The following is a 22,113-nucleotide window of genomic DNA, read 5'->3' as shown; positions in this document are numbered from 1 at the left end:
GAGAGGGGGAGAGAGGAGGAGAGGATAGAGGAGTAGAGGAGGAGAAGAGGAGAGATGAGCAGAAAGGATGAGAGGTGGAGAGAGGAGGAGAGAGGAGAGGAGGAGAGGAGGAGAGGAGGAGAGGAATATGTGATTAAAAAAAAGGCAGAAATGCCCTCCCCCAAAATGTATACATGAAACAAGTGCCCAGGTTGGTTGTGATAGCCTGCAGGGAGACACATCCCACACCTGTCCTATTCACCTGAGGGGAGGCAGGCATTGTGGTAGATAACATCTAGATTGTCATTAGAGCAGTAAAAGTTACAACATAAGGAGTGAACACATCAATAGCTGGATCATAAAGGAGAGCTCTTGGACAACAAGGTTTTAAGACTGGAAAATTCCTGTGAGCGTCTGTTAATGACCTACCTCCACTTTAACTTCACAAAGGTCTAGAATTTCTCAAACACAAAAACAGATTTGTTTCAAACAAACGGAAAGCTTTCCATTGTGACCTCTGGCCCCATTGTCACTCGCTAGTGTGTTTTTGCTTCAGGTGAACGGCAAGGACTCCGAAAATAATACAAACATGCCCCCCCTTACCATTAGCTTATCAATAACCATCAATCAGCTGGTTGGTCATAATCAATAACCAGTATTGTACATGTTGGTTGGTTTAGTGAAAGCAAAGACAAGCAGTGTGAAGTGTAAAACTTTCCACTGGAGGAGAAATTCAAGCGCTTGAAGTGAGAGTGATGGAGCATGAGAAGGCTGAAGAGGGAGGAGGAGGAGAGAAGAGAGGGTTCACAGAGTGTTTTACCAAGCAGGACAGGGACAGAGGGTGACATCGACCTTGAGAATCTGTGCTGCACCATAACAAGCTGGAGGATGGGCACACTAGAGCAGGATCTGAATAGGGGCTGTTGTTGGGACTGTGTCCTTGTTGTGACAGACAACATTAAACTGAAACTACAGTGGGTTTTCTTGAAATGTTATTCCAGAAAAAGCAACTAATATTGAACAAGGAAAGGCGGAGCTTTCGAAAAACCTTGAACTTTGAACTTTTCTTCATAAAGTTTCTAAATATACGTCCTTATGTGGATCCAAGCACTAAGCATCTTGATGAAACTGAAATTTACAGCAGGTATTTTACCAAGATACATAGATATTTTAAACTCGACTCGTAAGTAGCACTGACAAACAACTGGAGGAAGACTTGTTGACGTCAGTAAAACTACAATTAAAACATGCTGCTCCAAGAAGACCGACTGAATCCCTTCTCGAGGGCCAAACTGCCAGTTTGATCAGTGCATGAATCAGTATATCCAGAGCCTATGCAGTATGTAGCTCTCCCTTCCCAGATGCTATCCTAAGGATGCAGAACAAAACCCGTTAACGTGCAACAAAACAGTCTCACGTAATCCTGTGTCCCCTTTCTCCTCGCAACAACCAGCCAGCGTGAGTCCCTCAGAGCAGGAGAGCCCAGCGCAGCAAGAGCCCGCAACAGGTGAGGGTGTCCGGGCAGAAACAGCCCTCTCTCTCACCACAACCAGCACCTCCGGGCAGAAACAGCCCTCTCTCTCACCACAACCAGCACCTTCGGGCAGAACAAACTTACCAGACTTTACGAGAGCCAGGAGGAGGAGACTGAGAAGGACTTTACACCGCATGGCTGAGTTTTTCTGAATACTGAAATCTTATCAGCAGGCCTCAACGTCTTATATAGGGGTAAATGCAGGGGTAGGGGGGGGGGTGGAGGGTGTGTGTGTGGGGGGGGGGTAGGCAGTGGACAGTGGGCGGACCTTTGCCAGTGGAGGGAATAAGAAATATTGTCCTTTAGTCTCACACAAGTGTGAAAGGAGGCATTTGATATGTGTGTTTCTCCCTCCAGGCTCCCCTCCGGGCTGGGGGGGGGGACAGCGAAGAAGAGGGGGAGACATGTGCGGGGACACTGGTCACTTAAAATTCCACCGGGCCCCAGGCCAAGGTTTTAAGGCTGCTTTGCATTGGTGCAGTGTTGCCATGAACTCACCCAACACAGCTCACCCTGCTGCGCCTCTGTGGGCCAACACTCAGGCAGACGGCCCCTCTCTGGTCCTGGAGACTGCTGCTGTCTGACATGGGTGCCCCCAGGTGGGCGTTTACTTGGGTAGTGAGGGTTAGTGTGTGTGTGTGTGTGGGGGGGAGATCTATCAGTGTGTTGTATGTGTGTGTGTGTGTGTGCATGAGTTTGTGTGGGGAGGGAGGTGTGTGTGGGGGGGGGAGGTGTGGGGGGGAGGTGTGTGTGTGGGGGGGGGGTGTTTGTGTGTGGGAGGTGTGTGTGAGGGAGAGGTGTGTGTGGGGGAGAGGTGTGTGTGGGGGGGAGGTGTGTGTGCGTGTGGGAGGTGTGTGTGGGGGAGAGGTGTGTGTGTGTGGGAGGTGTGTGTGGGGGGGAGGTGTGTGTGTGTGTGGGAGGTGTGTGTGTGTGGGGGAGAGGTGTGTGTGCGGGGGAGGTGTGTGTGGGGGGGAGGTGTGTGTGTGTGGGGGGGAGGTGTGGGGGGGAGGTGTGTGTGTGGGGGGGGGGGTGTGGGGGGGAGGTGTGTGTGTGGGTGGGGGTGTGGGGGGGGGGTGTTTGTGTGTGTGTGTGGGAGGTGTGTGTGAGGGAGAGGTGTGGGGGGGGGAGGTGTGGGGGGGAGGTGTGTGTGTGTGTGGGGGGGTGTGGGGGGGAGGTGTGTGTGTGGGTGGGGGTGTGGGGGGGGGTGTTTGTGTGTGTGTGTGGGAGGTGTGTGTGAGGGAGAGGTGTGTGTGGGGGAGAGGTGTGTGTGGGGGGGAGGTGTGTGTGTGTGGGGAAGGTGTGTGTGGGGGAGAGGTGTGTGTGGGGGGGGAGGTGTGTGTGGGGGGGAGGTGTGTGTGTGTGGGAGGTGTGTGTGAGGGAGAGGTGTGTGTGAGGGAGAGGTGTGTGTGTGAGGGAGAGGGGGACACACTCTCTGGAGTCAGCTCTGCTGTGATGTGTGAGTCTGACTGTGGTCAAACATTAACCTGATTTAAATAACCATCAAAGAGTGATCGACAGAGTGTTTAATGCATCTCTTGAACATGTTCAGAAATCCCATTAGCTGTTGGTTTCACTGAAACCCTCCAGAGATGTATTCCATCACCACAGCTCTGACTTAACAGGCTGCTGCTTTCATGGTTCCTTTCTCCTGTGTGTTTTAGACTTACCCTTCAAACGGCAGGTCCTTCAGGGGGTTAGACCTGCGGTGGTGTGTGTGTGTGATGTTTACACACTGTCCTGTACGGTTACACCTGAAGGAGGTGTGTGTATGTGTGTGTGGTGTGTGATGTGTGTGCCTGTTGTTTACACACTGTCCTTTACAGTTACACCTGCGGTGGTGTGTGTGTGTGTTTGTCCTGTTGGGTTACGACATACCCTACTCTCTCTTTCATGACTTGACACCATTATTCCTTTCATCTCCCTGAGATGGAGCACTGTTTAGCCTGCAGAGGAGGTTTGGGATGAAGGAGGTGAAGGGTGTCTTATTACAGCTGTGAAGGAGCCAACTGACTTACTGTCCCAAAAATAACATCTCAGCTACCAGGCATGATGCAATAAAAAATACTATTTCAACCACATACTATCTGAACTATGGTATTACATGGTAGAGTGCAGAAAAATCAACCTATCTTAAGAGAAAAATGAAAAATGTTGTTGATGCAGTCTCTCAGTGGAAACAATATCTCTACGAGCATTTGCGTTATGCTGGGGACACCACTGGATAATCGGGCCGATTTTCCCCCTTCCCACAATCCTCGGTAATGTCCCAATGATCTTGATGGTTCTGCAGATTATTTGACCAGATGTTCCTTAGGTGTGAGGTGTGTTGTGGAGCCGCCCCGATCGCGATCAGACATCCTGATGTGTGGGGGGGATCAAAACAGTTGAGCCTAGGATTTTTCATGTTTGTGGTCTCTCACATTCTGAAAATCTTAAAAGATAAAAAAAAATATTTTAGTGTACCCAGCATCAGTTCTCAAACACAAAATGCCAGTATTTAGGAGGAGCTATGTACTCATTTATCTGTCAGTTGCTGCTAGTTGTTAATGTTAACTCATGAATACTTGGTCTGTCATATTTGTTCCCTATTGATAATGCAATGTAAAATGTCTTTCTCTGTTTCTAACAACATTCTAGAAACGGGAGAGATCTCCGTGAGGGCGACCTTTTCTTTTTTGTGTGAGGGCAACTTCAAGTCCTCACGTCCATGAAAAAAAGAAACAAAAAGAAAAGCGAAAAGCTGTGTAATCTGAGTGTATGGTTAATAAACCATAAGTTAACAGGTTACACCTATTCTGAAAGTTGAAAGTCACGTTTCTAACTTCACCGGAAGTTCTAGATCTGGCCTGGCCGTGATAGTTACGCAGGTTACCTTTCATCATGTGTGCTTACTGTGGCGCCAATGGACACTTTGTCTTTGCTCAAATACATTTAGCCGTGAAAGCGAAATGCTTGGCTCTGTGAACGGATGTGTTAGGCTGAAATATTTGAGCTATGCAAGTGGGCCGCAAAGCGGAAAAAGTCTGGAATGACAGCTCTAGGACATCATTCAGAGAAGAGAGCTGTTATATCTTGCTAAGAAAATAAACGACGCACACGTCAAACAGCCTTTCTCAATCCTGGTTCTCACGCCCTGTACTTTTCTGGTATGGTGTTGACGGTAGCGTAAAGTAAACTACTGCACACGTAGTAACTTAATAACTTACTTTACTCACGGTAAAATGTAGGTACTAGCATACACCAGAAAATGTCTAATATAGAGAGAACTCCCACTCTCGGGAAACTTCCGGGTTCTGAAATGGTTGCAGTTCCACTGAAGTTCCATATGAGGGCGCTAACGGTCGAGTGCAGAATGAATGGAAGTCTATGGAGCTATACCCCTCAAAATCCACTTTTCTCCGGATATAATTTTTTGTCTAGTAATTTGAATTATGAAATCGAAAGGGGAGGCAAAAAAATACACACCACAGGGTGTTATATTTTTTTTAAAGTCGCCTTTCTGTTCTAAAAAGCCTTTGAAAATTGCATTGACGTCATACAAATTGTACGACCAGAGCTACTGCTTGACGTTAAGCTCTGGTTACTTCCACTTTTCTCTCGAGGCATCGACAACGCAGCTGGTAGGTTAGGCTCTCCCTGTCAATACACATGCTAGAAAGAGTTTTGGCTCGCTAATGTTGTTGCTAATGTTGCTAATGCTGTGACATTCTGTTTCTGCTTCGGATGCCATCAAGCGGGATCTTTTGTCGTAGTCAGTCCTTCACTAACCGATCAGCATTCGTTAGCAGAATGCTAGCGTGTTAGGGGCAACGACGACTTACCCTGTAAGAAATCGAAAGTAAATAAGTAAACGTTCATTCAACTTTTGATCTGTAATCCATGTTGAACATGCGAAAACTACAATCAAATCAGAGATTTATCAACAACAATCAGGCGAAAGAGACAAATTTAGCCGTTTAGCTCCATAGACTGCCATTCATTTTGCACTCGACCGCGATCACTCCCAGTGGAACTCTGGTGGAACTGCAACAAAATTCGGTACAATTGGGATTAATAGGGAGTGGGCAGGCTCTCCTTAAACAGGCTCTGCATACACGTTAGCTAACATATTTGACTGTATATGCCTACTTCCTCGTCGCTTCAATACACACAACTAAGGTAGAAACTCGCATGCAATCCCTCTAGTGGCGTGGCATATAGGCTAATCTTAATAAAAGTAACTGACAGTTTCCCCTTCCAGCACACCTGATTCAAATGAATGGGTTGTTATCAAGCTCTGTGGAAGCAGGGTCATGACCATTCATCTGAATCAGGTGTGCTGGAGCAGGGAAACATCTAAATCATGCAGGACAGCGGCTCTCGAGGACCAGGGTTGCCTACCCCTGATCTAGAACATGCAGGGCAGAGAGGCACGAGGACCAGGGTGGAGAAACACTGCAGAACCATGTTGTGTTCATTACAGAATCTGTTCTGTACATCCTGAAGAGTTTACAGTACAGACAGGAAGAACCACTTCCTGGGTAGAAGCCACAGTGTCATTACACATCACATACATGTTTGGGCTTGGATAAGAAACATAATTTAAGGAAAATAAATGTCCCAATGTTGTTTACTTATTTGTAATGGTTGTGACTCGTGCATCTGTAACTAAAATGACACGGCTGTTCCCGAGGTCGTTCACATTAACGTTCACGTTCGAACTAACACATTCTTGAGGCTACTATTTTTGTATGAGGTAAAGTTGTTGCAACACGTGGGGGGTCACAATGACTGAAGGGTCACAATGATCCAAGATAACACAAGGGTTAATGTCACCATCCACTTTTTGAAAACGATAAATCTCTTTAAATCATCTATTAAACAGAATCTCGTACACAGGCTACAGTTACATCACTAAATCCATTCTAGGTCTTCCTTCATTCTAGACATTCACAATAAACTTTGCACTGAAACAAAAATATTAACGGTTGTTAATATGTTATCAAATATCTTGCCCTTGAAATGGGCAGGGACCCAGTGTAAACAGCTGTGTCCCAAGACAGTGTCATGTGTCATTTATAACAATTGCAGCGCAATCAATAAGTGTCCAATGCTTTCTTTGATAGACTGTTCCAGAGGTCACTTGGCACTGAGTCACACACGCATGCCAAGGAAAAACTTTGAGACGGCCGATCTTTGATCTTGTGATATGCGGTCACACACACAGACGTATACGGGCAGGGCCGGACTGGCCATCGGGGATACCGGGAGAATCCCCGGTGGGCCGACGGGGTTGGGATGGTCCAAAACACCGGCCCACTTCCATTACCAACCGGCCCTCTGACATCGCCAGCATCTCATATTATATCACGTCACAGCTTGAATACATAAAAATAGTTCTGAGACCTTTTGCAGTCCAGATTCACTGACTGAAACTTATATGGCTCCTTGCAATCTGTATTTACACTCGTGGTGCCGATTTTTTGAAAATGTTTTGACCTGTCTTCTGAAATGTGTTCTTACGGACTTTACGTTAAACGGAAGTTTAACGTAAGAAACTTCAATTATTCAACATATATTATGTAATTTCTTTGTAATCATCCAAAATAATGCTAAGTGTATATATTTTCCCAAGTAGGCCAATGACTGGTCGATACGTGCGATCGATGCATTGAGTGGACAACGTGTTTTGAGTGGGCCGGTCTGACAGTAAAACTCCCGGGCCACTTTTCCCCCCCAGTCCGTCCCTGTATACGAGGGATACGACATGAGTTTCGACCACACCTCACTCAGAGCCAAACGCCTGTCCGCGGTCATCATTCTGAGATTTACAGAACTTCTTATTGTTAATACAGGCTGTTCTTAAAGCAGAAATGCATTCATACATTATTCTGGATGAATCCATGACCGAAACGAGTTCTGCAGTAAGTGGCAACATTCCGATAAAATGTCCACGTCATGCATCATACAATGGAAACAGGGAACAGGACAGATCAGCTGCCATAGGTGTGTTGTCAAACACTGAGCATTCACACCATACACGTGTCTGCTTCCAGTCACCATGGTAGCTCACATGGCGATGGTTTTAGTTGCGACCTTAATTTTTTATGGCAAAGGTAATATGCATTATGTTACTTGTAATCATGGCTGAAGTTTGAATTTTGATTAAGAGCGTAATAATGCAATGGTATGATCATCCGGGGATATGTAAATGTTTGGTGTAAAAATGTGCATCTTTAAAACTTAACATAGATTACCAAGCCAATGAAGACTGAGATGTAATGTGACTGTTTTTGCATACTCACACAACACAGCTTAGAATTATTATCAATAACAAGATGAATGACCTTTTGTACTTCTGGTGTTTTTAGTAGTGGCCCTTTGTGAGTGATCTGCTGTGTTGAACAGCCATACTAAGAGCGGGTGTGATTGATGACCTGGGCAGGTCATGTCCTCTTGGGTCAGAGTCCTCCTGGGTCAGAGTCCTCCTGGGTCAGAGTCCTCCTGGGTCAGAGGAGTCCTCCTGGGTCAGAGGAGTCCTCCTGGGTCAGAGGAGTCTTCCTGGGTCAGAGTCCTCCTGGGTCAGAGGAGTCCTCCTGGGTCAGAGTCCTCCTGGGTCAGAGGAGTCCTCCTGGGTCAGAGGAGTCTTCCTGGGTCAGAGGAGTCCTCCTGGGTCAGAGGAGTCCTCCTGGGTCAGAGGAGTCTTCCTGGGTCAGAGGAGTCCTCCTGGGTCAGAGGAGTCCTCCTGGGTCAGAGTCCTCCTGGGTCAGAGTCCTCCTGGGTCAGAGTCCTCCTGGGTCAGAGGAGTCCTGGGTCAGAGTCCTCTTGGGTCAGAGTCCTCCTGGGTCAGAGTCCTCCTGGGTCAGAGGACTCCTCCTGGGTCAGAGGAGTCCTGGGTCAGAGGAGTCCTCCTGGGTCAGAGTCCTCCTGGGTCAGAGTCCTCCTGGGTCAGAGTCCTCCTGGGTCAGAGGAGTCCTGGGTCAGAGTCCTCCTGGGTCAGAGGAGTCCTCCTGGGTCAGAGTCCTCCTGGGTCAGAGTCCTCCTGGGTCAGAGTCCTCCTGGGTCAGAGGAGTCCTGGGTCAGAGTCCTCCTGGGTCAGAGTCCTCCTGGGTCAGAGTCCTCCTGGGTCAGAGTAGTCCTCCTGGGTCAGAGTCCTCCTGGGTCAGAGTCCTCCTGGGTCAGAGGAGCATCTAACAATGTTCTCATGTTTCTCTTCCCAACAGGGTCCACAGCTCAGGGTAAGCTGATGTCTCATAATGTTTCTCCTTGTTTTTGTCACTAAAACTCAAAGATATAGTCCTATAACCTAGCCTGACGTTGTCATACTCTAATTCTAGTCAGAATATGAGTCTGAAAACTCTCCGTTGGGCTGTGACTATGGGGCGTGTTTCAACCAAACTCGTAAAACAAATGCCTCTTCGCTCAATTGGATAGACCTACAATCAATCAGAGCAACGTAATATGTTGTTTGTTGAAAACAAATTCAACCCAAGCGCTTTTTCGTGACGTTGATTACGTTACTGTTCATCTGTCCATTATCGTATAAAGCCTGCCCTGGCAATTTCATTGGTCCGCCCAGCTCCTGATTTTATATAGTTTGTCCCCAATACGAGCCCCTCCAGACCCAACTTCCTGACCAACTTTGTTTTGTGGGCGGGGCTAAGTTGGGGCTTCCTGGCAGCCAGGCTACCTATAACCAGCACCATGGGGTGAATAACTCTCTAACCTGGTTCACCTTCCTCTGTTCCCTGCTAGACTGTGGTACAGCCCCCCTCAGTACCAAGATCGTGGGGGGCAGTGACGCCAGTGCCGGCTCCTGGCCCTGGCAGGTTAGCATGCACTTCCAGGGGAATTTCATCTGCGGAGGAACCCTTATCCACCGCGAATGGGTGCTCACCGCGGCCCACTGCATGCTGACGTAAGAGACCCCTTTTCCACCGGTGAGAACTGGGACCTAGTTCGGAGCTGGTGCTAGAGCCAGAGAGACTATCGCCATCGATAGCTCTAAATGGAACCCTTTATTGTGGAAATGGTTCTGTTTGTTTGATGTTGTGGTTCTAGAATGTCCAGAACGGTGGTTCTAGAACATCTAGAATCAGGGTTATTTTACTGTACCCAAGGCAACCCAGGCTGTGTTTTACTCCAGACTCACCGCAAGCGACTACTCGCTCTTCCTGGGCCGGCAGAACGAGTCTGCCTCGGGGGACAACCCAAACGAGGTGAGCCGTAGTGTCAGCCAGATCATCAAGCATCCTCAGTACAACAACACCTTGTTCAACAACGACATCACCCTGATGAAGCTCAGCTCCCCTGTCAGCATCAACGGCTACATTAGACCCATCTGCCTGGCCGCAGCCGGCAGCGTCTTTGGCAACGCCACCACCTGCTGGGCAAGCGGCTGGGGCAACGTCGGGATGGGCGGTAAGCTAAGCGGCCGCGGAGACAGTCGTTACAGAGCGGAGTTGATGTACTTTTTAAATTCAACAATTTTGGATGGGAGCTCGTGTGACACACGTGTTCCGTCACCAAGGTGGTTCGGCACTTGCTGGGCTGGCATGCACGACCTGTTACACTTGCTGGGCTGGCATGCACGACCTGTTACACTGGCTGGGCTGGCATGCACGACCTGTTACACTCGCTGGGCTGGCATGCACGACCTGTTACACTCGCTGGGCTGGCATGCACGACCTGTTACACTCGCACCATAACAACTTTGAGAATTAGCACTATAGCCAACAGGTATGTGGAAGAATACTGTAGTCCTACTTCATATGTTGTGAACTGTTCTTTTTGGCCTATAGAATATAACACAGGTGAAGTCGTGTTTGAAACTAGTTAATTGTAGCCTGACATTGTCATACTCATAATTCTATTCAGAATATGAGTCTGAAAACTCTCTGTTGGGCTGTGACTATGGGGCGTGTTTCAACCGAACTCGTAAAACAAATGCCTCTTCGCTCGATTGGATAGACCTACAACCAATCAGAGCAACGTAATATGTTATTGTTGAAAATGAAATCAACCCAAGGGCTCTTTTGTGACGTTGTTGATTACGTTACTGTTGATCATCTGTCCATCATCTATAAAGCCAGCCCTGGCAATTTCATTGGTCCGCCCAGATCCTGGTTTTATGTAGTTGTTCTCAATACGAGACCCTCTAGACCCAACTTCCCGACCACATTTTTTTGTGGGCGGGGCGAAGTTGGTCTGGCAGCCAGGCTAAGTTAATTGCGATTTGTGGCCTATGTTTCATGTCTGCATAGCCTAGGGGCTATATTCTGCCTTTGTAAAACTAAAGTTAAATAACGTGTTTGTGTTTTGACCTGTGTATAGGCTATGAGTTTGCTGGTTTTGAATTCCCCAACATGTCAGTTCGGAAAACAAAATGATTATAGTCTAATGGAATTTCCGTTCAATTGTAGCATGCCGGTGTTGTCGCCCAACTGGTTTCCACGCTAACTGGTTCCCCAATCAGTCTTTCTCTATCACCTGATTCGTACCCGTGAGACGTAATCCTTTGAAACACAACAGGTGATTAGTTCGACTGCAGCCGCCTGCAGCCCGGCTGACTTGAAGCAGCCAATGGCATTCTCAGCTTCAAGTCAGCCAGCTGCAGCCGGACGCAGAGCTGCATGAAGTCAAATGCAACTATGTCTCACGTGTAAGGTGATAAGGTGAACACACAGCCGGGAACCAGTTAGCTTGGAAACCAGTTGGACGACAATACGGGCTGTAGGTGGCCTACTGCAGGGCGCGTCATGCTCGTGTGTTGCACAATCGTTTTTTTTCATGGGAGCTTGGTTCGCGCGTGTAGCTCGACCCAAATTGTTGCTGAAAGAATTGTTGTATAGGCCTATGTTTGTTTATTATAAGTTGTCACTGTTAGGATGACTAGGGTGAGTTCAGGTAATGTGGGACATCAGGTAAAGTGGAACAGTTATGCATTTTGATGATTTGTTGTGTATAAAACCAACATCCAATCACCAAAGATGATCTTGCTCGTAACTACAACACTTCTTGTCACTATGCAGTGCTTTTGATTTGTCTGACACCATCAGAGTAGGCTTGATCTGTTTTGACAGCAGGCCCGTACATTAATATTCACTGAAAGGTGTTTACCCCCACAGAATCACTGGGATTCCCATACACCCTGCAGGAAGTGGAGGTTCCCGTTATCGGTAACAAGCAGTGCACTTGTATATACAAGCCAGTAGAGGTCGCTGTCATCACCAATAACATGATCTGCGCCGGCCAAAAGGACAAGGGAGTTTGCCAAGTAGGTTATCTACCTCCTCACCCGATCTCTCTGCCTGTCTTGATGATAATGTGTCTGTGTTAAAACTGTGTATGTTGCTGGTGTGTCTATCTGACTGTTGGTGTGTCTGTGTATCTGTTTGATTGTCTATGTTGATGTGTTGTGTCGGTGTTTACCCTGTGTTGTGTCTGTGTTTACCCTGTGTTGTGTCTGTGTTTACCCTGTGTTGTGTCTGTGTTTACCCTGTGTTGTGTCTGTGTTTACCCTGTGTTGTGTCTGTGTTTACCCTGTGTTGTGTCTGTGCTCCAGGGGGACTCTGGGGGCCCCGTGCAGTGCCGGCAGGGCTCCGTGTGGGTCCAGGCGGGCATCGCCAGCTACGGCATCCCCTGCGCCACGGGCTTCCCGGAGGTGTTCACCAGGGTGTCTCAGTACCAGACCTGGATCACAGACAGCCTCCAAGGGGCTGCAGTAGGCTTCATCTCTTTCTCCTCCCCAGGAAATGACTCCGACAGCGCCTTCGTGTGCTCCGCAGACCCGGCAAGCTCCGCACCTTCCTCCAGCTGGCCGGCTCTGCTCTGCCTGGTTCTGTTGCCTCTCTCCCTGCCTCAGTACCTGCCTCTCTGACTGTGTCAATACCTGCCTCTGACCTCTGAAGCCACTCCCATGTTTTTCAGCGTCGATCTGACGTTATTTGCTTTTCTCGGTTGATGGAAGTTACAATCGTTCTTCTAATAGTGTGGTGTGTTTTACTGATAACATGCATATGCAGTGTGTAGTCACCTCCTGTGTGTGTGGATACTAGTGTACCACTGTGTCTAGATGTCTATGTGTCTGATGCGTTACAGTGACACAGCTTCTGAATGACTGGTTCACACATCCCTGGCTCTTCATTTATATAAGTAAGGTTTTGGACAGATTTGATAGAATTGTATTGTAGTTATTGTATGTATATTTGTTCCTATTTATGCCTTTTACTTACAGTACTTATTTTATCTTTCTTTATATTTCTATTTACTATGTTTATTGTTATTCACCAACCTACCAATGCAAATTCCTTGTGTGTGTAAACTTACTTGGTAATAAACTGATTAATAAAAAGATTCAGATTCTGAGACCATTTCCAAGTAAGAATTTGTTGCGGTTTTCATTCTTCCTTTTGCAGTATGTATCTTGCAGCGGAAGACATATTCTTGTACCTTCTGGTTTCAAAATGTTTAGGTCGACAGAGAAGAGGAAGTGAAGCTTAAAGTTGTGGACTAAATACTTTATTGCACGACAGCAGCAGCAAACACTGCCTGCTGGGTTTACGCTGAGCAGTAACAGCACATATTGGGTAAAAACGACACAAGGAATTTCTTCACCTGAAAAATTGTGTTTAAAAATAAAAGGGGAGGAAATGGAGGCAGAACTCTTTTATTCCCCAAAATCTTCCCTCTGAAGTTCGACCTCAAAGAAAGGTTCCAGGATCTCTCACGCCCAGGCAGGGTAGCGGAGGCCAGGCGTTCAGAGGCGAAGAGAGGAGGCGGTCGTGCTGTGGCCGGCCGGGGGGTGGAGGGGTGCAGGGCAGGAGGGATGCAGGGCAGGAGGGGTGGAGGGCAGGAGGGGTGGAGGGCAGGAGGGGTGCAGGGCAGGAGGGGTGCAGGGCAGGAGGGGTGGAGGAAGTGAGGGGGAGGAATGGGGGCGTGTCCAGGTTAGTAGGCGTGGTTTTCCACGAACAGAGATTCTCCGGCAGCAGCTCCCCCGCCGGCGGAGGCGTATTTGCCGACGCACGCCTGGCTGTTAGCCTGAATCACAGGAGGAGAGAAGAGAGCATCAGACAGGTGAACACAGCACAGCAGTATGTAGACAGTGGGAACTGTAGATCAATAGGTCACAAGGTTCAAATCCCCCCAGTATGTTGTCTCAGATAAAAGTGTCTCAAGTGAACTTTTGCACGACATCAAGCCTCAGACAGCTACAGCTACCACTACAGGTATCTATCGTTAGGGCCTTGCCTGTGGGGCTCTACGGCCCACCTTAACCCTCCTGAAACCCCACCAGTCTGAGAGTACGTCTGGCATCTACAGACACGCGGACGATGCCATGTCCTGTCTTCCTTCCCTGCTGGACGTACCAGGGCTCTCTTGATGAACTCATCCTGGCAGGCCTTGCCGTTTTCCTTCTTTCCTCCCCAAGCCTTGAGGGCAGAGGCCTGCAGAGCGCGGCCGTAGGAGAAGGTGACGGCCCAGGGCCGGTGCAGAGGACACTGGTTCATGGCGTTCAGGTTGATGGATGCCTCCTCCTCGCTCTGGCCTCCAGACAGGAAGGTGATGCCTGGACAGGGGAGGAGGGAAGGTTAGTCTGGCTGCACTGAGAGAGCTGGGCTGTGTGGGGAGGCAGGAGCCTGCAGACTAACAGGGTTTGAATGAGCAAGTCAAAGGGGGTAATATGTTACTGTGTGTGTGTGTGTGTGCGTGCACGTACCGGGGACGGCGGGGGGCACGGTGCGGCGCAGGGCGGTGATGGTCGCCATGGCAATCTCCTGGTTGCTGTACTTGTGGGAGCAGGAGTGACCAGCGGTCACCATGTTGGGCTTCAGCAGAGTGCCCTCCAGGTACACATGGTGGTCAGACAGAGCTTTGTACATGGCAGCAAGAACCTGAGGGAGGGTAGAGAAAGGACAAGATGAACAACTGTGCTGTCTGTCTGTGTCTGTGCTGTCTGTGTGTGTGCTGTCTGTGTGTGTGCTGTCTGTGTGTGTGCTGTCTGTCTGTGTCTGTGCTGTCTGTCTGTCTGTGTCTGTGCTGTCTGTGTCTGTGCTGTCTGCATGTGTGCTGTCTGTATGTGTGCTGTCTGTGCTGTCTGTCTGTATGTGTGCTGTCTGTGAGTGCTGTCTGTATGTGTGCTGTCTGTGTGTGTTCTGTGTGTATGTGTGCTGCCTGTGTGTGTTCTGTCTGTATGTGTGCTGTCTGTATGTGTGCTGTCTGTGCTGTCTGTCTGTATGTGTGCTGTCTGTGAGTGTGCTGTCTGTATGTGTGCTGTCTGTGTGCTGTCTGTATGTGTGCTGTCTGTGTGCTGTCTGTATGTGTGCTGTCTGTGTGTGTGCTGTCTGTATATCTGTGTCGTCTGAGTAGCTGACCTTCTCAGTGACGTACTGGCAGCGCTTCAGGTCGTGGTCTCCATCAGGCAGGATCTCGGGCTCCACGATGGGGACGATACCGTGCTGGAGGTCAACACAACCAGCTGCACGTTTAGTCATCCAGCACACACCTCCACCCACAGAAACGAACAGTGGGCTGCACATGTTGTGCTCTGTTACTAGACAGAGTTTTTGTTTTGGCACGTGTTTTCCTTGGTCGTATGTTTACATTTCACGTGTTGTGCCCTGTTACTCGGTCTGCTAACGATCATTAGCGTAAGTGGAGGACCGGCTAGCCTAGCTCTCGTAACTCGTCAGGAATTTTACGAAAATGTAGCAAGACTAGGCTAGATATAATACAAATAAAAAACGTTATGTCACAGCGTTTTACTTTGATGTGTAGATACACACATATCAAAACATTCCGGTTTGAAAATCCAATAGTGATGCAGTAGTCTAAGTCGGGAAATTGTGTTTTTCTAATTTTGGAAGTTAGAGCTACTACTAGCCTAGCTCTAGACTAGAGCTATCCACGGGATTCCTTACCGTCCGTACGCTCACTTTCAATCGAGAAATGTCAAGTTTGATGCTGCACAACATATAGGCCTACTCCACATATGGGTTGAGTAAGAGGCTGTAATTTGGTACATCATAGGCCAATACATATCGGAGAGTTACATTTTTTCATTGCTGCAGCAAATCTTTAACGGAAGAAACGGTCTTGACGGGGTATGGAAAGTTAAAATGGCAGATAATGGATACAACGACATTACTAGAGAGTTGATTACATTGCTAAAGAGAGTTTCTTCTCACCATCTGGCAGATGCTGGCGTAGCGGGCCAGGACATTGGCGTTCTCCATGATAGCGAGGCGGGAGGGTGTGGTGGGGGTGATCTTCAGCACGCAGCGCCACTTGGCGAAGTCAGCGCCGTCCTTCTTGTACTGGGCACAGCGCTCATAGAGACCATCCAGACCTGCAGAGGCGGGAGGAGGAGATGTAGAAACGAGGTACTATGTGTGTGTATATGTGTGTGTGTGTGTGTGTATGTGTGTGTGTATATGTGTGTATGTGTTCATGTGTGAGGGTGCCCTCCTCTCACCCTGTGTGGTGGTCTCGCCGTTGGTTCCAGCCAGAGGCACCACGCCCTTGTCCACTTTGATTCCCACCACCATTCCCCTGTCCTTGATGTGCTGGGGGAACAGCTTGCCGTCATCCGTCTTCTGGTACAGGGTCTCGTGGAAGAAGATCACTCCTCCGATGCAGGCGTCGATGGACTTGTCTGCGGTGAAGAGCAGCTGGCGGTACAACCTCCTGTTCTCCTCTGTGTTCTCAGCGTTGATGCTCTGGAAGCGCTTGGCCACACTTCCTATGGGGAGACGGACACAGCACACATGAAGACCATGGTTCTGGGAGTTTGTTTGGGGAGTGAGTGTGTGTGTGTGTGTACCTGTGGACTCGTCTGCGGCGAGGATTCCCTTGCCGGGAGCGACGATCCTGTGAGCGATATCGCTGAGCTCCTTCTTCTGCTCAGGAGTGAGGAAGGGGTATGCGTGAGGCATCCTGGCTGGAGGAACAGAGAGGAGAGGGGTGGGTGAGGTCAATAGAGAGAGAGGAGAGGGGTGGGTGAGGTCAATAGAGAGAGAGGAGAGGGGTGTGTGAGGTCAATAGAGAGAGAGGAGAGGGGTGTGTGAGGTCAATAGAGAGAGAGGAGAGGGGTGTGTGGGTGAGGTCAATAGAGAGAGAGGAGAGGGGTGGGTGGGTGAGGTCAATAGAGAGAGAGGAGAGGGGTGTGTGGGTGAGGTCAATAGAGAGAGAGGAGAGGGGTGGGTGGGTGAGGTCAATAGAGAGAGAGGAGAGGGGTGTGTGGGTGAGGTCAATAGAGAGAGAGGAGAGGGGTGTGTGGGTGAGGTAAATAGAGAGAGAGGAGAGGGGTGTGTGGGTGAGGTCAATAGAGAGAGAGGAGAGAGATAATGTGAGGTAGTTGAGTCCAAAGGCACAATGCTTCATTCCACCAAAGCAAAGTGTGTCGTCACAGAGCCTGCTGAGGTTGTGGGAAGTCTGGCGCATGTTGAGACCTATATTATGGATCATTAATTGAGGTGGTTCTGGGAGCAGCTTTTCAGTAAGGAAATGTGTTCTTAAGGGTTTTTACTGTCTGAAATAAATATTTAAATCAGTTTCAGCAGGACTGTATTTCCTGGTTGTCTTTACAGACGAGATTAAAATACAAAAAAAAGGGGAAGACTGATGAGGAAGTTGTCTTTTGAGAAAAGATTAGACTTATATTCTGTGCTCCTGCAGTGGAATCTGTTTTCCACTTCACTAAAACACCAGTCCGGTTCTCTAGCTGCAAAGCACTTTGAATATTCTAATAATAGTTTTGCGACAGTATCTTTACACTGCTCACTTGAGGTTGCTGTGTGCTACTTTCCCTGCAGGCTGGTTTGCTCGTGCTGCAAGAGACCTGAGTGCTGTGTGGAAGCTGTGATATCTGCTGCCCTCCCCAACCCTCCTGGCCCCCAAAACCATGAGAGCTATGTGTGTGACCTTTCCCTTTTTCTAGCCTCTCTTATCCCTGACCCTCTTGGTAAATCCCCAACAGCCACGCCCACCCCTCACATCCATACACAGATAATTCAGCCAACACTCTCTCCCTCTCTCTTTCTCTCTCTCTGTTTCTCTATCTCTCTTTCTTTCTGTACATCCCTCTAAGACCTAAATAGAAACATTAGAATCCACAGCTGCTCCAGCCGTAACCCTACAGTTAGGCTACATAAGGCAGAGCAGAGTCCCTTCCCTGACCTTCAGGAACACACAGTCCATCTGAGGCCCAACCAGCAGACAGGCACGTTATACAGTTATACGGTCAGCTGCAGTAGTGCACATTTTCTTGATTTTCGTGCCTTCTGCATGAACTATTGCAAGAGCTACTTGGAGTTTTGCATCACAACCTGGGAGGAACGCAGGGGAAGGTGTGACAGGAAGCGTAGATTCATGTATGTTAACAGGATGACTCCATTCAGAAATGTATGAAGTGTGTCATGTTGTCATCATCCGCATCATGCTTACGGTTACAACATTTACAACTCTAAATTTAACATCCACTCCCATATTTGCATTCATGCAGCATAACCAACATGCTCAGTGTAGAGATGCACAAGCTAGAAAAACAAACATCATTCCTAAAGAAATACAATTTAAGATTTTTTCTATCAGTATTTGACTACATATCAGTATTTCAAAAAATAAGAATAATGCAGTTTTCTGGTAGTTTCCTCTAGTTACCTTTGAGATTTGGAGGACAGCAGGGAGAAGAGACCAAGTCAGAGAGCTCCGGAGAGGAAGAGAGAGAGGAAGGAGGGAGAGGATCTGGGTAGTCCGCGACACCCCTCCTGCCAGCAGCTCTTGTATTTATCCTCCCATTGTGACCCCTCACATTTCAGCTGCTGCGCTATATTAAGACTGGGACGACACCAGACCCGGCCTCTGGCATTCTGCTGGGAGTCTCTGCCAGACAGAAAGGGCAAAGAGTAAGGATTGAGAAAATAGAGAGAGAGACATAGAGAGATTACGAACAGAGAAAGAGAGAGAGAGTGCAGAGAGAGCAGGGAGAAAGAAAACGAGAGAGAAGGAAAGAGCAGAGAGAGAGAGACAGAGAAAAGTACCATGGAGAGAGAGAGAAGTACCAGGGAGAGAGACAGAGAGAGAGGTACCAGGGAGAGAGACAGAGAGAAAGAAGTACCAGGGAGAGAGACAGAGAGAGTGAGAGAGAGAGAAATACCAGGGTGAGAGACAGAGGGAGAAACAGAGAGAAGTACCAGGGAGAGAGACAGAGAGAGAGAGGTACCAGGGGAAGAGACAGAGAGAGTGAGAGAGAGAGAAATACCAGGGAGAGAGACAGAGGGAGAAACAGAGAGAAGTACCAGGGTGAGAGACAGAGAGCGAGGTACCAGGGAGAGAGACAGTGAGAGGTACCAGGGAGAGAGACAGTGAGAGGTACCAGGGAGAGAGACAGTGAGAGGTACCAGGGAGAGAGACAGTGAGAGGTACCAGGGAGAGAGACAGTGAGAGGTACCAGGGAGAGAGGTGATGATAAGCTAGAGAAAATAAAATGTTGTGATACCAAAGTGAAAACTGTAGAAATAAGTGCACAAGGAAATTATTTCTTAATACAGCTAAGATACATGGATTTTATATTAATCAACATTTAGATAATGTAAAATAATGATGTTAACATTGTTAACCTACACACACACACACACACAAGCATTCACACACACGGGAAAGGAGATCATGTGACAGTATGGTCAACCTGCTCTTAGAAATCCAATCCACACTCAGCAACAGTGATCCTTGACCTTTCCCTGACCTTTCCCTGGTCTTTGCTCTGGGGGGGAAGGTCACATGGAAGGATCCGCAAAGGTTGCACATGCTAACTTTTGGCTGGCACCGCACCAGTATTTAATGATTGACATGTTCCCATCAAAGTGTGTTCACTCTGGCTTTACTGTATTTAACTGACTTCAGTGTAATTCTTCTGCGAGAACAATTATGTGTGTGTGAAGTGAGAGTCACAGAGAGCAGAGAGTCACAGAGCAGAGAGTCACAGAGCAGAGAGTCACAGAGAGCAGAGAGTCACAGAGAGCAGAGAGTCACAGAGCAGAGAGTCACAGAGAGCAGAGAGTCACAGAGAGCAGAGAGTCACAGAGCAGAGAGTCACAGAGAGCAGAGAGTCACAGAGAGCAGAGAGTCACAGAGCAGAGAGTCACAGAGAGCAGAGAGTCACAGACAGCAGAGAGTCACAGAGCAGAGAGTCACAGAGAGCAGAGAGTCACAGAGAGCAGAGAGTCACAGAGAGCAGAGAGTCACAGAGCAGAGAGTCACAGAGAGTCACAGAGAGCAGAGAGTCACAGAGCAGAGAGTCACAGAGAGCAGAGAGTCACAGAGAGCAGAGAGTCACAGAGAGCAGAGAGTCACAGAGCAGAGAGTCACAGACAGCAGAGAGTCACAGAGAGCAGAGAGTCACAGAGAGCAGAGAGTCACAGAGCAGAGAGTCACAGAGAGCAGAGAGTCACAGAGAGCAGAGAGTCACAGAGAGCAGAGAGTCACAGAGCAGAGAGTCACAGAGAGTAGAGAGTCACAGAGCAGAGAGTCACAGAGAGCAGAGAGTCGCAGAGAGTCACAGAGAGCAGAGAGTCACAGAGAGCAGAGAGTCACAGAGAGCAGAGAGTCACAGAGCAGAGAGTCACAGAGAGCAGAGAGTCACAGAGACAGTGGCGGTCCTTGCACATTGTGCTTCCCCGGGAGGAAGAAATCTTGTGCCGCCCCCACCCCGTCAGCCGCCCCCCTACAGCCCACGGAACGAGCACCGCTACTACCTGCTGCAAACAAAGGAAAATGCTGCACGGCACCGTCTGGAGTGCCTGCAGCTGCCTGAAGAGGGCGCCAATATGCCAATTCCCCACAAACTGAAATGATAGATAATAGAATCGCAGAGATTTCTTTTTTGGGGGGGGGAATTTGAACCTGTGACCTTTAGATTTGCAGTCATGTTCTAAAAATAAATGTATCTTTATGTATATTATGGTATATATGAATATATACAAACAGCTTTGGATCTTGAACCTACGACCTACATGCACAGGAAATCCAGGTTTCAAATACAGCATGTGTGTGTGTTTATGTAAACACACACATCTCTATATGGCCTACATGCATCTTGGGTTTCCTGTGTGTGTGCAGGTTGGAGACCCAGAGCGATCTGACAACCTGTGTGAGACAGAACTCTGCTGCTGTTCAGTCCGCCAGCACAGGTCAAAGGTCATAGGTCAGACTTATGACCCTAACCACCCAGCCCCATATGTGATAGATTTTTCTTTCTATCAATTGCTGTGCCAGCAGTCACTCTCATACTCTTACGGCAGTAAGCATGATGAGGCAGTCAGCATTATGAGGCAGTCAGCATGATGATGCAGTCAGCATGATGAGGCAGTAAACATCATGAGGCAGTCAGCATGATGAGGCAGTAAGCGTGATGAGGCAATAAGCATGATGAGGCAGTAAGCTTGATGAGGCAGTAAGCATGATGAGGGAGTCAGCATGATGAAGCAGTAAGCATGATGAGGCAGTCAGCGTGATGAGGCAGTAAGCATGATGAGGCAGTAAGCATGATGAGGCAGTAAGCATGATGAGGCAGTCAGCATGATGAAGCAGTAAGCATGATGAGGCAGTCAGCGTGATGAGGCAGTCAGCATGATGAGGCAATCAGCATGATGAGGCAGTCAGCATGATGAGGCAGTCAGCGTGATGAGGCAGTAAGCATGGTGAGGCAGTAAGCATGATGAGGCAGTAAGCATCAGGATGCAGTAAGCATGAAGAGGCAGTCAGCATTATGAGGCAGTCAGCATGATGAAGCAGTAAGCATGATGAGGCAATCAGCATGATGAGGCAGTCAGCATGATGAGGCAGTCAGCGTGATGAGGCAGTAAGCATGATGAGGCAGTAAGCATGATGAGGCAGTAAGCGTCAGGATGCAGTAAGCATGATGAGGCAGTCAGCATGATGAGGCAGTCAGCATGATGAAGCAGTAAGCATGATGAGGCAGTCAGCGTGATGAGGCAGTCAGCATGATGAGACAGTAAGCATGATGAGGCAGTAAGCATTATGAGGCAGTCAGCATGATGAAGCAGTAAGCATGATGAGGCAGTCAGCATTATGAGGCAGTAAGCATGATGAGGCAGTCAGCATGATGAGGCAGTCAGCGTGATGAGGCACTCAGCATGATGAGGCAGTCAGCGTGATGAGGCAGTAAGCATGATGAGGCAGTCAGCATTATGAGGCAGTCAGCATGATGAGGCAGTCAGCGTGATGAGGCAGTCAGCGTGATGAGGCAGTAAGCATGATGAGGCAGTCAGCATTATGAGGCAGTCAGCATGATGAGGCAGTCAGCGTGATGAGGCAGTCAGCATGATGAGGCAGTCAGCGTGATGAGGCAGTCAGCGTGATGAGGCAGTCAGCGTGATGAGGCAGTCAGCTGGACAGGTGGCATGCGGTGTGTCTGTGTGACATCCTAGAATAGATCTACATGACACTTGGCCACAAATAGCCACAGTCAGACAGCAGCCACTTCCTGTGTCCCTTACAACACTATAGCAGAAGATGCTATATAGACGAAAAACGCACATCTTTTTCCCATTCCTATTCTATTTCATTCCTTTCTAACATAGAAAATGTAACTTGAGTATAGC

The 22,113-nt window shown here is 48.4% G+C and overlaps 3 protein-coding genes and 1 long non-coding RNA gene across 9 annotated transcripts in view; 1 reads left to right on the top strand and 3 right to left on the bottom strand.

The window, feature by feature from the left end:
• The window catches only part of LOC146259334 (uncharacterized), an 8,670-nt gene extending 7,017 nt beyond the window's left edge, over window positions 1–1,653 (bottom strand). Inside the window, 1 exon segment of the mRNA XM_084670496.1 lies at window positions 1,598–1,653. Coding sequence (XP_084526622.1) covers window positions 1,598–1,649 — 52 coding nt within the window. The 5' untranslated portion in view covers window positions 1,650–1,653.
• Window positions 1,654–3,021: 1,368 nt separating this feature from the next.
• On the bottom strand, window positions 3,022–4,797 carry LOC146259333 (uncharacterized). The gene is made up of 2 exons (XR_014729549.1): window positions 4,720–4,797; window positions 3,022–3,944 (listed from the first exon to the last, which is right to left on the bottom strand). It is a non-coding gene; the product is annotated as an uncharacterized LOC146259333 (long non-coding RNA).
• A 289-nt stretch (window positions 4,798–5,086) lies between these two features.
• On the top strand, window positions 5,087–12,871 carry LOC146259332 (chymotrypsin-like protease CTRL-1). 6 transcript variants are annotated; one of them, XM_084670480.1, is made up of 7 exons: window positions 5,143–7,608; window positions 8,716–8,730; window positions 9,248–9,410; window positions 9,639–9,711; window positions 9,793–9,913; window positions 11,620–11,768; window positions 12,057–12,871. In XM_084670480.1, exons 1-7 carry the CDS (start codon window positions 7,554–7,556, stop codon window positions 12,369–12,371), a joined length of 891 nt encoding a protein of 296 aa, XP_084526606.1. In that variant the 5' UTR covers window positions 5,143–7,553; the 3' UTR covers window positions 12,372–12,871. The 6 variants fall into 6 exon arrangements, with proteins under 6 accessions (XP_084526607.1, XP_084526608.1, XP_084526606.1 ...); XM_084670479.1 differs by having other exon boundaries at window positions 9,639–9,913; window positions 12,057–12,155; window positions 12,244–12,871; XM_084670481.1 differs by lacking the exon at window positions 5,143–7,608 and adding an exon at window positions 5,087–5,133 and having other exon boundaries at window positions 9,639–9,913.
• Window positions 12,872–12,996: 125 nt separating this feature from the next.
• Window positions 12,997–18,308, bottom strand: aldoab (aldolase a, fructose-bisphosphate, b). Its single transcript, XM_084670474.1, has 8 exons — window positions 18,152–18,308; window positions 16,314–16,430; window positions 15,966–16,232; window positions 15,679–15,839; window positions 14,866–14,949; window positions 14,211–14,385; window positions 13,861–14,060; window positions 12,997–13,531 (listed from the first exon to the last, which is right to left on the bottom strand). Exons 2-8 carry the CDS (start codon window positions 16,423–16,425, stop codon window positions 13,439–13,441), a joined length of 1,092 nt encoding a protein of 363 aa, XP_084526600.1. The 5' UTR covers window positions 16,426–16,430; window positions 18,152–18,308; the 3' UTR covers window positions 12,997–13,438.
• Window positions 18,309–22,113: the final 3,805 nt, after the last annotated feature.

Source organism: Hypomesus nipponensis, chromosome 13 (genome assembly GCF_054491055.1).
Source record: "Hypomesus nipponensis isolate SF chromosome 13, ASM5449105v1, whole genome shotgun sequence".
In the NCBI taxonomy this organism is placed as follows: domain Eukaryota; kingdom Metazoa; phylum Chordata; class Actinopteri; order Osmeriformes; family Osmeridae; genus Hypomesus; species Hypomesus nipponensis.
This window is presented reverse-complemented; position numbering and strand designations above follow the sequence as displayed.